The sequence below is a fragment of the Mixophyes fleayi genome, chromosome 1 (assembly GCF_038048845.1).
Source record: "Mixophyes fleayi isolate aMixFle1 chromosome 1, aMixFle1.hap1, whole genome shotgun sequence".
Classification (NCBI taxonomy): Eukaryota; Metazoa; Chordata; class Amphibia; order Anura; family Limnodynastidae; genus Mixophyes; species Mixophyes fleayi.
In genome coordinates this window covers 172213596-172228917 of record NC_134402.1, presented here as the reverse complement: position 1 = coordinate 172228917, position 15322 = coordinate 172213596, and the positions used below count along the sequence as shown (strand labels likewise).

Sequence of the window (15322 nt, the reverse complement as noted above, 5' to 3'; positions counted from 1 at the left end):
AACCCTTCTCCTGCTGAGTCCCTGGCTTATCTGCACCAACTGATCTATTGTGTACCGACCCGGCTTGTCAGTTAACCCTTCTCCTGCTGAATCCCTGGCTTATCTGCATCAACTGATCTACTGTGTACCGACCCGGCTTTTCAGTTAACCCTTCTCCTGCTGAGTCCCTGGCTTACCTGTATCAACTGATCTACTGTGTACCGACCCGGCTTGTCAATTAACCCTTCTCCTGCTGAATCCCTGGCTTATCTGCACCAACTGATCTATTGTGTACCGACCCGGCTTGTCAATTAACCCTTCTCCTGCTGAATCCCTGGCTTATCTGCATCAACTGATCTACTGTGTACCGACCCGGCTTGTCAATTAACCCTTCTCCTGCTGAATCCCTGGCTTATCTAGACCAACTGATCTACTGTGTACCGACCCGGCTTGTCAATTAACCCTTCTCCTGCTGAATCCCTGGCTTATCTGCAGCAACTGATCTACTGTGTACCGACCCGGCTTGTCAGTTAACCCTTCTCCTGCTGAATCCCTGGCTTAACTGCATCAACTGCATATAAAACATTATTTTATATGCCATTATTTTGTTTTTCCTGATTGTACATTTACAAGTTTCTACTTTTTACCTGTTATTATTCTACTATTTATATGCCTTTATCTTGTTTTTCCTGATTTTATATTTACCAGCAACTAGTTTTACCTGTTATTATTCTTGCCTATTTCCATTGTCCTTATTACCTCTCCTTCTATTATTCTTTGCCTTCCACGCCCTAATTGGTTATTGTCCTCCATCTTGCTATTGTCTCCCTGCTAATTCTTACCTGTTATCCGCTGTCCTTATTATCTTACTGTTCTGCTATCATTCTTACCTGTCTTTATTGTCCTTATTATCTCACTGTACTGTTGTTCCATGCCCTCCACGCCCTAATTCGTTATTATCTTTCACCTTTTCATTGTCTTCCTGCCTTTGTTCTTACCTGTTTTTCACTGTCCCCACTATCTCACTGTTCTGTTACTCTCTCTCCCTACTATGCCTCCCCGCTCTCACTCCATACCCATACTCTCCCCCCGCCCTACCTCTCCCGTTCCTCCCCGCCTTCCCCCGCGCGCTGCTCATCTTGCTAACCTCATCCCCATTTCCCCCCTCTCCTCTCCCCCTTTCTTCTGTGCCCTCTGGAATGCCAGATCCGTCCGCAACAAGCTGACTGCTATCCACGACTTCTTTCTATCCAACTCCTTTAACCTTCTTGCCGTTACTGAAACCTGGCTCTCCGATTCTGATACTACTTCCCCCGCTGCCCTCTCCTATGGTGGCCTCTCCTTCACCCACTCCGCCAGGCCTGGTGCCCACCCTGGCGGTGGAGTTGGCCTCCTCCTCTCCTCCACCTGTACTTTTCGTGTCATTCCCCCTGAACCCTCCCTCTCCTCCTCTTTTGAAGCTCACTCCATCCGCCTCTTCTACCCCATCCATCTCCGCGTCACTGTCATCTACCGCCCCCCTGGCCCCACCTCCCTCTTCCTTGACAACTTTGCTAGCTGGCTTCCTCACTACCTCTCCTCCGATCTCCCCTCGATCATTCTCGGCGACTTTAATATCCCCATCGACAACCCCACCTACCCTGCTTCCAGCAAACTGCTCACCCTCTCTTCCTCCCTTGGTCTCACCCAATGGACCTCCTCCTCTACCCACTGCCTTGGTCACTCCCTTGATCTTGTCTTCTCCTACCTATGTAATCTCTCCGACTTCTCCATCTCTCCCTTTCCTCTATCCGACCACCATCTCCTCTCCTTCTCTCTCTCCTCTTCTCCTGCTCCCCTCCCCCTGCCCAAACCTACTCTGTCCATACGCAACCTCGATGCTCTTGACCCTGCCTCTCTGTCCTCCTCTCTCGATACCCTCCTTTCTCCCCTTTCCTCCCAGGCCTGCCCCAACCAGGCGGTCTCCCTCTACAATCACACCCTCACCTCCGCTCTGGACGCGGTCGCCCCTGCCCACTCCGTCCACCCCCGCTGCTCCAAACCCCAACCCTGGCACTCCAAATTTACCCGCTTCCTCCAAAAATGCTCCCGTTCCGCCGAACGTCACTGGAGAAAATCCCGCTCCCTGGCTGACTTCCTCCACTTTAAATTCATCCTTTCATCCTACAGCTCTGCCCTCTCACTCGCTAAACAATCTTTCTTTAAATCCCTCATCTCTTCCCAGTCCTCTAACCCCCGCCGCCTCTTTGCCACATTCAGCACTCTCCTGGCCCCCTCCCCTCCCCCCACCCCCTCCTCCCTGACTGCCTCTGATTTCGCCTCCTTCTTCTCCTCTAAAATCGAGGCCATCCGACTTGAAATCTCCTCCTCCACTCTCTCTTCCACCCCTCCCACTCTTCTGTCCTCCCCCCCCAACCACCTTCCCCTCCACTCCTTCCGTCCCACCACCGGCGAGGAAGTCCACTCTCTCATTTTATCCTCCCCCCCCACTACCTGCCCCCTGGATCCCATCCCCTCCCACCTTCTTCGCTCCCTTTCCCCCACCACCTGCTCCCACCTCGCTCACCTCTTTAATCTCTCCCTCTCCACTGGCATCTTCCCCTCCTCCTTCAAACATGCTCTCGTATCCCCCATTCTTAAGAAACCTAATCTCGACCCCACTTCTCTCTCTCAAACTATCGCCCCATATCTCTTCTCCCTTTTGCCTCCAAAATTCTTGAGAGGCTCGTCTGCAGCCGTCTCACCTCCTACCTTTCTGAATACTCCCTCCTTGATCCTCTCCAGTCTGGTTTCCGCCCCCTCCACTCCACTGAAACTGCCCTGGCTAAAGTCACCAATGACCTCCTCTCTGCAAAAGCCAGGGGCCACGTCTCACTTCTCATCCTCCTTGACCTCTCTGCAGCCTTTGACACCGTTGACCACCCCCTCCTCCTTCACACCCTCCAGTCTTTCGGCCTCTCCGGCCCAGTCCTGTCCTGGTTCACCTCTTACCTTACTCACCGTTCCTTCTCTGTCACCACCTCTGGGTCTCTCTCCCCCCCATCCACCCTTCCAGTCGGGGTCCCTCAGGGCTCTGTTCTGGGACCCTTACTCTTCTCTCTATACACCTCCTCCCTGGGTGAACTCATCAGCTCCTTCGGCTTCAGCTACCACCTTTACGCTGACGACACTCAACTATACCTCTCCTCTCCTGATCTCTCTCCCTCCCTCCTCTCTAGGGTGTCCGCCTGCCTCTCTGCCATCTCCTCCTGGATGTCCTCTCGATTCCTCAAACTTAACCTTGCCAAAACTGAGCTCATAGTTTTTCCTCCCTCTCATACCCCATCCCCTTCTGACCTCTCCATCACTGTCGACAACACCTCTATCTCCCCTGTCCCCCAACTTCGCTGCCTTGGTGTCATCCTCGACTCCTCTCTCTCCTTTGGCCCCCACATCCTCTCTCTTGCTAAATCCTGCCGCTTCCAGCTGCGCAACATCGCTCGCATCCGGCCCTTCCTCTCCCAAGATGCCACCAAATGCCTTATCCACTCTCTGATCATCTCCCGCCTGGACTACTGCAACCTCCTCCTCACTGGCCTCCCCCACTCTCATCTCGATCCCCTTCGATCCGTCCTTAACGCTGCAGCTAGGCTTATTTTCCTCTCTCGCCGCTCCTCTTTTGTCTCCCCCCTCTACCTAGCCCTTCTCTGGCTCCCATTCCCCTTCAGAATCCTCTTTAAGCTCCTCACACTCACCTACAAGGCCCTCGCCAACTCCACTGCGCCCTACATCTCCACCCTCCTCTCTATTCATGCTCCATCCCGCCCTCTCCGTTCTGCCTCTGACCGTCGCCTCTCTTCCCCCCTTATAACCTCCTCCCATGCGCGTATCCAATACTTCGCCCGCGCTGCCCCCCTCCACTGGAACAAGCTCCCTCCCTCCATCAGAACTTCCCCTAATCTGTCCAGCTTCAAACGGGCCCTAAAAACCCACCTTTTTCTTAAAGCCTTTCTGTCTCCCACTTAACTTCCTACCTTATCTTCTGCCTCTGTCCCCCTACTCTCCCTCTCTTCCCTGCGTCTCTCTGTCTGTCCACCCCTCCCCTTAGATTGTACGCTCCTCTGACCAGGGCCATCTCTCCTCCTGTTTCCACCACTTCTAACTCTGCTCTCCAGCTGCTTAGCCCTCCTCCTCAAAGGTCCTCCACCCCACGTCCACTTTTGCTCCCTCCTCCCCCCTGGGGGTCTCCCTGTCTTCCGCGCCCCCCTTCTTGGGCCCCGTCGTTTTCGGATCCTCCCTCCCCCTTCCCCGCCCTCTCTAGCTGTGCATTGAGCGTACTGAGTTGCTGTGTTTACTGTACTGTGCTGTCTCCCATTGTATTGTGATTTTGTTTGTCTCTGTACGGCGCTGCGGATGCCTTGTAGCGCCTTATAAATAAATATTAATAATAATAATAATAATTACACGTGGCGTACTAAACACATACGCATGATAAAACAACATTACTCAATTTAGTTTACTTCATCCAATTATTTGACTTCCATATTCACTACACTGACGCTGGAGCGCTCCGAAATAATACTGTAATTAGCATTACTAACCTTTCAAATGGCAACTATGTTTTACCCCCTCCCCCAACATCAGGTACCCCTGTCGATCAGGGGGACTCTCCCACTCCACTGCTACAGTGCTTCTGGTCCCGACATTGACAATCAGGACCAATTCATACAACGTAGATTGTGTGTCCACTACGACTCTGTTAAATTAGGTCTTGTGTCAGCAACGGACACACTGCTGTTTCAACGTCCCTTTCTACCAGTTGTCAACACATGGGCAAGAAACATAGCAGTGCTGAGGAGGGTCTCTTCTCCAGTCTTTTTTTTTTTTTTTTTTTTAAATAAATTATATTTATTGAGGTTTTTAAGACAACAGAAAAAAATGCATTTTTACTAAGAAAAAGATTGGAAGTTAAAAGATATCCTCTCTTGCTAATCTTCTTAATTATTCTTGTTGCTAATAGCATAGTACAAAAGTGTCATGTGACCCACTGAAACCATGTGAGCTTAAGAAATCTATTGAGGAAGGGGTGATATTTAATTTGAAAAAATGTATATTTTTAATTGTATAAAATGCAGAAGAAAAATAACAATGAAGGCATAACGTATACAAAACATCCAAACTTGTATACATTGTCATGTAAATATCTGTCATTGGTGGTTTTCCCTTTTCTCTTCACAGTTTTCAAAATAATAATATACTATAATGGAAAAAGGGTTTTTATATAGTTAACAAGATAAAACATGAAACTTCCTATATAATTGATATAATATATAACAAAATATTTACATAAACTAAACCGAACTAAAAAATTCTTCCGTTTTTAAGATGTTGTTCACAAATAAATTCCTTTATTGAGATGTTGAAAAAAAAATAAAAAATACAATAATCAATTTTATTTTCTTGTCATATTTATGGATAGTCTACAAAAACCGAGAAGACAGGGATTTGAGTGAAATGTGGTCATATATTAAATTAAAACTTAAATATATATATTTTTTTTTATACTGGGCGTTTATCCCACTTCCATTTTTTTTTTTTTTTTTTAACTTTGAATCATCTTTTTACTTTTTTTTACATTTCTCTTCATTCATATGTTTAGAAGCAGTGGTTTCTTTCTTCTCGGTGGATTAGTGTTAGATTTGCCAGTTTATTTGTGTGACTATTATTTTGATTTTTAGTTTGTCATCTTAACCTATATGTTATTTAGATATATTCTGGTACATATATAGAGATATTTATTTGCTTGTTTAGCAGACCCAATATCTATGTTATTGGAGCAGTACTTTTTGCTTAGACCAGCTGTGAACAAGTTTGTATCAAGCATTCTTCTAATCCATTTTACTTAGCTTTTTAATTTTACTGAATGTTTTTTTTCCCCCATATAATTTCATTATCATAATATTTCCTAGCATCTCTGAAGTATTTGATTATGCTTTTGACTCCAAAAGATGTTTACCAACATAGCTTGCTTGTTTACCTCATGTCTTGCGTCTTCTGCTCTCACTCCTGCTATGCTGTTTCCATTACCTGTCTCCCCTGCTGAGATAGCAAGATGAGGAGAGCCAGCTTCTGACAGCGTGGAAAGGGGGGCGATCTGCATTGTTGTGGTTCTTCCTTACTCGCTTCACACAGGATAGGGAAGAACTAGACACGTCCACTAGTTAGGAAGCTGAGGATTTGCAGTCCTCACAGCTTTCTGATAGTGTTATCAATAAACACAACTAGACTGAACCTGCAGCTTAACACAGAAGGAGGAATCCCATTTCTTATAAAAGGCTTCTCAATACTATCTCAATACTAAAAACAGAAGCACTGTTACAAAAACACATTCAGTCAGTCAAGACAGACAAAATAGTGTTTAAAAAACATAGCTTTTTCTTAGTTTTGCATTTAATATTTGTAAACAGGGCTCTGTCGTCTTTTTTTGTGCTCTTTATTTAATACACTGAATAACAATTTGCATCAGAAAAGCATCATTAAGTCTGATATATTAGGAGGCAAAGTGGGATTTTTTGTTTTATAAAAAACATAATTGTTCGCCATTTCCTCAGTTATTTGTTCAGTTAATAAGCTGTATCTGAATAAAGGTGAAGAGAGCAACAAGAGGGGGGAAGAGGATAACAAAGGGAGGAGGGAAGGAAAACAAGTAGTGATCCAGGCCACATGGGGAAGAGGTCCACATCCTAAAATGAGGGATGTGAGAGCAACAGCATAGTGGAGGGTCCTCCAAGGCGTTAAGGGAGTTTAGTGAGTGAAGGCGGTCTTCTAAGAGGAAGGTGATATGAATTGGAAACAGTAAGCCTCAGATTCCTTACTTTCCAGCCATCTCAACCAAATAGCCATGAACTCTTGGATTCGGTCTGATGCTGAGAGGATGATGCCATCCATAGACATATAAAAGTCTATGAGGAGATTCAGTTGCAGGTGATGTGGTGCGCAGACATCACTGCGATGTCCGGCTACGAATATTGTCAGCCGTTATGTTAGGAATCTCGGCTCATTTTTTTGCGCACATTTATGAGGTGCGAGATTCCTGCCATAACATCATCGCAGTGTGTCTCTCTGGACGTTCCGGAGACACCTTGCGCTGAATTGAATCTCTTCCTTGTGCGTCTAAACCATTCTATCATGGAAGGTGGGGAGGTTGGTCAGTGTACAGGGATCAACACCCACTGAATGATTTTAAGAATTATACTATTGAGTATGCAATAGACAGCAAATAAATTCACTTACAAACGCTATAGACCAGCCTACACTAATTATGGGTTAAAGTGTAAGTTAACAGATGAAACAATCAGTTTGAGCGTTCTGCTGTCTTTAATTATGCATCAGGGGCAAACGCAGGATTTGTAGAGAGGGGTTTCCATGCTATGCCGCCAGTGGGCGTGACCAGCACGCTTCAGGGCGTGGCTATAGTTTTAGACAGTGCTTGGCTGCTCTCCAACTCTTCCTATCCACATCATATACACAGGCAATTTTTATCCCCATCATATACATGGGGCAAGCCACCTCAAGCTTACAGTGCCCCATGCTGGGAGGGGGTTTCCAGACACTAGGAAAATCCCCCCTCGGTTTGCCTATGTGCATCATGTGAACATTATGTTACTCCTCACTATTGGTTATGTCCTAAGTATTCTGAGTGTTCATAAGATCTTACAATTGACAGGTTGATCTAATCCTTTCTTTGCTGACAGAGCCTTCTACTGGTGTAGACTTTAGCAATGGTGACTTGAATTCATATTGCCTCATATCATTTGTCCTCAATTCTAGGAGTCTTTAGTGCCTCTCAACACAAGTCTACCCTCTCCTGACAAAATTAATTATAAGATTTTTCATTCAGTTTGCCGTTACTTATGTTTTCACAGGTTTCTGTACTTCTTTACGTTAAAAACAAAAATTCAAAACCTATTGGATGCCAAAGATTGCAGACACTTTCAATTTCATATGAGTTTTCTCCTGTGCTGTTTGAGTTTATTTCAGCTTTAAAGGAAATGGTCATTCTGCTTTATATGAAACAATACATGTGAACCTCCATATTTATAAAGGTTCCGTTATCTAATATAGGGCTATGCACCTCTGTATTTATTCTAAAGCTGAGAGTAGCATATTTGTGACATGAAACAGGCCGAGCTTCTACTTTTGTTATAGGTAACATTGAAAGTGCCAGGGGACTAGGGCTAATGGGAAAAAAAAAGTTCAATCTTTAGTAGATATAAGATTTGACTGCATCTCAAAAACTGTTAGCTGTTTATTGCAATAAAACCTAATTGAAGAACATGTTTTGCTCCTCATGACTAAAACTCTCTAGCTAAAACCAAAGTTTTTGGTGCTGTTCACCTTTCAACCCAATGTGTAATAAATATATTTGGCAAAACATACATTTGTGTGTATAAATGGCTTTTTAAAGCACATTATAAGCTGTGTTGTCACAAAAAAAAGGAACATTGTGGATGATAGTTGGAGAGTCACAGATTGCATACAGATCCCATACCGCTGTATTCCAGATCTATTTGCTAAGCCTCTTGTGATTGTGCCAAAAGATTTTATAAGTATGATTTCGTCTGTTTCTAAGAAACTAACCCACTCCTTTTACCTATGTGACCCAGATGACGGCCTGTTTATTTTTTTATTTTTTTTTCAGTGTTTACTTTAGTAATGCAGGGCAGCCTGTAATCTAGAAAGGGATTGTGTAAAACTGTCAAAAAATAAATCTCCGCTTACAAGTAAATCCATAGGAAGAGATTGATGATTTTGTTAAGACGTTGAAATCTCCATAAATAAATTGTTAATTAGTTCCCCAAACTCTTCAGTCTATTAAAATTAAAGTTATTTTAAATTCAGGCGATTTTACTTGGCTTTTCCCATTCAATTAAATGGACAATGCATTTTCAATTTGTGCAGAAAGCCCATTGAAATGCATTGCACATATAAATGAATAGGAAAGGCTTAGCCAGCCGCAAGCAGTGTTTACATGTTGGCCTCTTATCATTGGCTGAGCGGTTATTGACCTAGAGCCCCATTGAAAACAATGGGGCTGACGGCAAAGCAATGCAATACTATTATGGAACTGTTCCAGCATGCATTGGCTAAGAAGACATGCAGATGCTTGTAGTTCCACAGTGCCCATCAAGCACTGACAGTTTATTTAGACTTGTAGTTCCACAATGTTATTTCATCATTTTTCTTTTTTTTTTTGTTTTACTTAACACTTTTTTTTATTTAATAGTAATGCATTTTATATGGGCTTTTCTCAGTCATCTCACTGGTTTTCAGGCAGCAGTGTTAACTGTCTGAAATCAGTGAGATTATTTTTGGAGCTTGTAATGGCAATATTGCAAATTGCCCTAGATTCCAGCAGCTCTACACCTCCCAATGCAGAAATAAATGATTTCATTGATTGTGAGATATATGGCAATGTATTATTATTACTTTTGAGGGTTTGAAAAAATGGAGATCTACCTGGCAATTTGCCTTTCGTAGATTAGGCGCATTGCAAATTACCATTTAAATCACTAAACAATAGGAGATTTTATCAAAATCACCCATTGCTAAATTTCTACCCTAGTTTTAGAAAAACTGCATACAATAAGCATTGTCTTTCCTTTTCCCATAACATTATATACTTTCTTTGTTTCTTTTTAGCTGGACATGCCTCCTGAACACATACTTGCCAATCTGGACACCCTTGTAAAAGATGTCTGCAAGCACAAACCACTGAGCTTTGGTAAGCAGATGTTGAGTAAATGATCTACACATTTGTTTAAATCTATACATAATGTTGAATTTGCAAATTTGATAAGCAGGAGCTTCCAAATGGACCTTCTGTCCTTTTAAATCCTTTAAAGTCCTTTAAATCTGTGGCTGATTAACCCTGCTATAACAGAACCTGCAAGAAACATATGTTATCAGTACTAAGTAATAATTACCGTATTTCCCCATGTATAAGATGCACCTTTTTCCCCAAAACTTTGGGTCTAAAAACTGGGTGTGTCTTATACAGTGGTAGTAGCACTTACCCTGTCGGATGCTTCCTCTGTCCGGTAAAGTCTTCTTTCTTCTGTCCATTCCGATCCTGATGCTGGAAAGTCGCTTAGCGTCCTCTTCGCGATGACCGGATGTGGTGTGGGAACCGCAGTTGGAACGCACACTTCCGGTTTCTGCATTTGGCGTTTTGTCCAATCAGGACTTTGTCAAAGTCCTGATTGGACATCCGGTCATCGCGAAGAGGATGGTAAGCGACTTTCCAGCATCAGAATGGAAAGACAAAAGAAGACTTTACCGGGCAGAGGAAGCACAGGGTAAGGCAGAATTAGCAATAGGGTTAGAACTCCGTCTCTCCTCTCTGTACCCGCTGCACAATTACTCTGTGAAAAAATTGAGGATAATGCTTTTTGCAGTCACCAATTACTCTGCAAAAGATTATAAACATTATCCACAATTTTTTCACATGATTTATACAGGTGCGTCTTATACAGTGGAGCGTCATATACATGGGGAAATACGGTAATACTCTAGTTTAAAAAAAAAAAGCAATTTCCTGCTTTATCTTCTACTCACATCCTGCTTATGAACTGCGTGCAATGGTAAGATATACTAATATATTTCAAATCTCAGGCAGATAGAACTGTAAGCTATATAGTGCAAGAGTGTTATATCAACAAACATTCACTAAATACAAAATTAATATTGTGCCAAAATGTACAGGATAAAGAAAGGTTTGCAAAGCACTCTAGCATTTCCAGTATCCAGAAGACTTACTACCTTTTCCCAATTACCTAGTTAAGTTGTTCTATTGCAGTTTTGCAGGTACAATTTTACATGTTTATTCATTGTGTTTACATAAAACAATGTGACTTTTTACACGCATTTCTTTGTAGTATTTTTTCTATTACATTATTAGACTGAAAGCAGGGGATGTAGTCGAAATGTTGACATTTAAAAAGTCTACACTATAATCTCGACATCCATGTCTACACATTTGTCCTGATGTCTACAAGGTTGAAAAGTGTAAATAAAACACACACAAATGTAAACATTATTTTAATTGAAATACAACACCCCAACATTACAACTCTGTAGACCAGGCCTGTCCAACCTGCGGCCCTCCAGGTGTTGTGAAACTACAAGCTCCAGCATGCTTTGCCAGTAGACAACCTGTTGATAGCTGGAGGGGCATGCTGGGACTTGTAGTTTCACAACATCTGGAGGGCCACAGGTTGGACTGGCCTGCTGTAGACATTATGACAGTGTGTACACATTTTACATGTCAACATTGTTTGTGTAGACATTATGATTGTTGACATTATGGTGTAGATGTTTCATACCCAACCCGAAAGCAGAGACATGAACGCCACCTGCAGTCTTTATCATATTGCCATAGTTACATAAACTGTATAGATTAGATAGTGTACCCATATTGTAAATTATAAGGATGTTAAATGTCGGCAGTATTAACTCAGCCATGTAAAGACACTTATTGGAGTGCTTGGGTAAAAGGCACAAAATCTCTAAAATCACTTTTCATAGCAGATGATGAGAGTGGGGTGTATGTTATTCCTTATAATACACCGGTAGACTTCATGATGATGCTACTTCATGTAGAGTATAATGTGTCTGGTAGTGTAAATTATTTGGGTATTATTAGTCATTGAAATGTTCAGTGAATTTACACACATGTTCTGAAACTCCTCCTAATCTACCATAAAATACATATTAATTTGTCATAGCAACACAGCTGACGTAACACAAAGAAACACATTCAGAGAAAAATTCAGCAAACGCTCTATAGAAAAGTGACACTTCACATAGATTTTTAAATTCTCTCTGTATCTCTGTAGTGTGATGTTAAATACTTTCGTGTCAAAAAAAACAAAAGTATTATAGGAGTGATACCTTTATTGGCTAACACAAAAAAATTATTGTATTTGCTAGCTTTCAGAGCACAGAGGCCCCTCCATCAGGTAAGTTTACAAATGAATGACTGAGAAAAAGGCACAACATTTAAGAGCTGTTACATCAAGAAATTTGTAAAGGGGGCTGGAAGGATACATTATTAAGATACGCTAAAGTAATAAAAAGGAGGTTTTCATTATGGATTTAAGAGTAAAAGTCCTACGAGTTCAGAGGTCTGTAGTCACTTTTAAATCTGTCATACTGTAAAAGTCCTAATACTGAAAGGTCTTTTTGAAAATGACAGGGAGAGAAAAATATGGGAATTCAAGCTGATAAGAACATTCCAGTCATTGACTAAAGGACTCAATTTAACACCTGGATTTATAACCCACTACATGGACACACTTCACACACAACAGCAGAGTGACTCCAGACCTTTGAACTCATAGGAGTTTTACTCTTCCATCCGTAACGAAAACCTTCTTTTTATTACTTTAGCTTATCTTAATGATGTAATCCACCACCCCCCCCCCCCCCCCTGTACAAATTTCTTTATGTAACAGCTCTTAAATGTTGTGCCTTTTTCTCAGTCATTCATTTGTAAACTAGCCTGATGAAGGGGCCTCTGTGCTCTGAAAGCTAGCAAATACCTTTATTGGCTAACCCCAAAAAATTATTGTATCACTCCTATAATACTTTTGTCTTTTTTGACACGGAAGTATTTAACCTCACAGATTTTTCTGGCTAACACGGTACTGCAATAATAATAAAAAAAATATTTTTTGCTACACATGAAGTTAAAAATACAAATAGATATGTGATGCTCATTTGGATGGTTTGTCTCTTATTAAAGCTGTGCGACCTTCACATTGTTTCTTCTTCAGTCAGCTCCTGACAAGCAGGAAGTTGCCAAATCTGTGATACTGGTCTCCTATAAAATCACTTGGCACCATAGCAGGCCTGCTATATCTATGTTTAGTCACTGGGATATCTGAGAAATATGCCTGCAGTGTTAGTTCCTGTAATTGAAAGTTGTATTCAACCACAAGAGCTGAAGCCTAAGTGGCAGACAGCCATGTGCAAGTATATAGGACAGCTGTTAGTGTAACCAGTGGTCAGAATTTATACAAGAATGTATGAGCCTGTTAATGGCTACTGAGTATTATATCTGTATTAGTTACATGTGCTTACCGGGCAGCACACAGTCACTGTCGAACGGACCTGCACATAGTGTGCAGCAGCCGGCAACAAGCCCCTGCTAGGGGGGGCGATTGCCCTTCCCTGGATTCGCCACTGGTGCCATGTCATTAATACACCAGTCAATACTACCATTTCAATGCCATTTACTACTACCAAGAAATAACCAAAATAGGCAAATATTCAGATATTTTGCCCTGAAAATGAAGTCTGGGCAGATTTATGGTTTGTCAGTTCAAATTATACTGATGCAGCATAGTATTGGTTTTTGTAGCATAATGGCATTCACTGTTGAAGGTGAACTCCTGGCAAGGGTAAAGGAATTAGGTCAAATTTGAAAGACCCAACAATGATCAGACTTGTATAGTCTAGGGACAGATGTAATAAGCATTGCACCCTGTACACCACTGATTCAACTAAACCCTGAGTGTTTGGTCACATAAATGCTGTTTTGTTTCCTTAGGTCCCTTTGTGGAGAGGGTTATCCTGAGAAGTGCTACAAGTGAAGCTCTTTTTATAAACTTCCAGAAATTCCTCCCACAAGAGACTGAGAACAATGAAGACAATTGAGAAAAGATGACACCTACCCAGGCTATGGAGTCATTTAGCAGACACTGAACCAGTTACTCAGTTCCCTGCTGTCTGACCTCACGTGGCTCAGCATGAGCTTTCCCATTGGAATACATGAAGACAATGACAGTTGTTTTGTAATAAACATATTATTTACAAATGTGACTATTAGTTCCTTGAAGAAGAATCTCATCATTTTTTAAAAAAAATTAAAGATACATTAAATGATACCTGCTGTTGTTTGTACAACTAACAAACTCACCAACGGCAATGGTAAATTAACGGGTAGAGGTGCTATATCTAGCTGGAGTAAATTTTAGCTGACAGTAATGCAGGATTCGCACCACCTTTGGTGGCCCTGGGGCTTTCATAAAAGCAACCATTTTTAATAGCTTACTTGTAGCTGCTAAGCAATCCAATTAACACTAGGGGGTAAATGTATCAAGCTGAGAGTTTTCCAGCGGGTTTGAAAAGCCAATCAGATTTTAGCTATCATTTATTTAGTACATTCTACAAAATGATAGCTAGAATCTGATTGGTTGCTATAGGCAACATCTCCACTTTTCAAACCTGCCGGAAAACTCTCAGCTTGATACATTTACCCCTAGATCTAATAGTGTTAGTATGCAGGGTAGAGCCATTAGTCTCCCCTCACTATAGGGTCTCCTCCAGTTGTTTTAAGTAATTATGTATACTTTTTTATTCCCAATCTGTACACCTCTTGCCTAGATGTAGTGTTTGTGATTTTGATGCAGTGTGCTTGAGTGTCATGCACAATTGCAAAAATGTGTGACTGTAACACAAAACAAAGGTCACCCCAAGTTACCCCTCTTGCCCAATATCTGCATTCTGAATCTTGGCCTCTCCCCACTTCTCCAAAACATGCACATGAGTATGTTGTACCTGTAGTTGGTGTGGTATTCCTTTTTATAGTAAAAAAAAAAATGTAAAACTAAATATGTACCTTAGTTCTTAGGCCCTATAGCTGTGTCAAACTTTATATAGTGTAAATAATCAATTATATTTTGTTTATTTTTCCAGTTTAATTTTTCTCTATATAATGTCCATAAAATACAAAATTAATTTCAAATGGGCAAGCCAAAAACAGCTCTTATCTCTCCTGAAAAAAACCTATATCATGCTTATGTCTGGAGTTAAAAACATGTTATGCCCACTTGAATCAACTCATTGCAAAAATGTGAAGTTTGGTCTGGTCATGAAGAGGTGATAATCCTGGGGCCTTGAAGCAATTAAAGTGAAACTATCATTAAAAAATGTTTATGTAAATCACAATTACACACTACAAATTATTTCATGTCTTTAAACGTGTTCTGTTTATCTAAACTGTAAAGTTGCCTTATAATTACTTACTATAGACAGAAAAACAGAGATACATGGTGCTACACTCAATAATCTGGTTAAGAGTCCAATTAGTCAAAAATGCACTCCTCGTCTACAGGTGGTTGCTTCACTTCAATCAACGGGGTGGTTAATCCGGACATATGTCTATAAAAGAAGGGGAGATGGGGAGTGGGCGCCTAATAGTGCAGTATTTTTAGAACAGCTTTGTCCCACCAACATGCAATATCATGTATGTGTACCAGATGGATATAGGTAAGAAGTGTGTAGCAAGCAATCAATATTA

The 15322-nt window shown here is 41.8% G+C and overlaps 1 protein-coding gene across 1 annotated transcript in view; it reads left to right on the top strand.

Moving 5' to 3' along the window:
* The window catches only part of MRPL1 (mitochondrial ribosomal protein L1), a 37107-nt gene extending 23270 nt beyond the window's left edge, over positions 1 to 13837 (top strand). The window contains exons 8-9 of the mRNA XM_075204000.1: positions 9661 to 9742; positions 13571 to 13837. Of these exons, the coding sequence (XP_075060101.1) occupies positions 9661 to 9742; positions 13571 to 13677 (189 nt within the window). The 3' untranslated portion in view covers positions 13678 to 13837. The remainder of the gene's footprint in view (positions 1 to 9660; positions 9743 to 13570) is intronic.
* The last annotated feature ends 1485 nt before the right edge of the window (positions 13838 to 15322 follow it).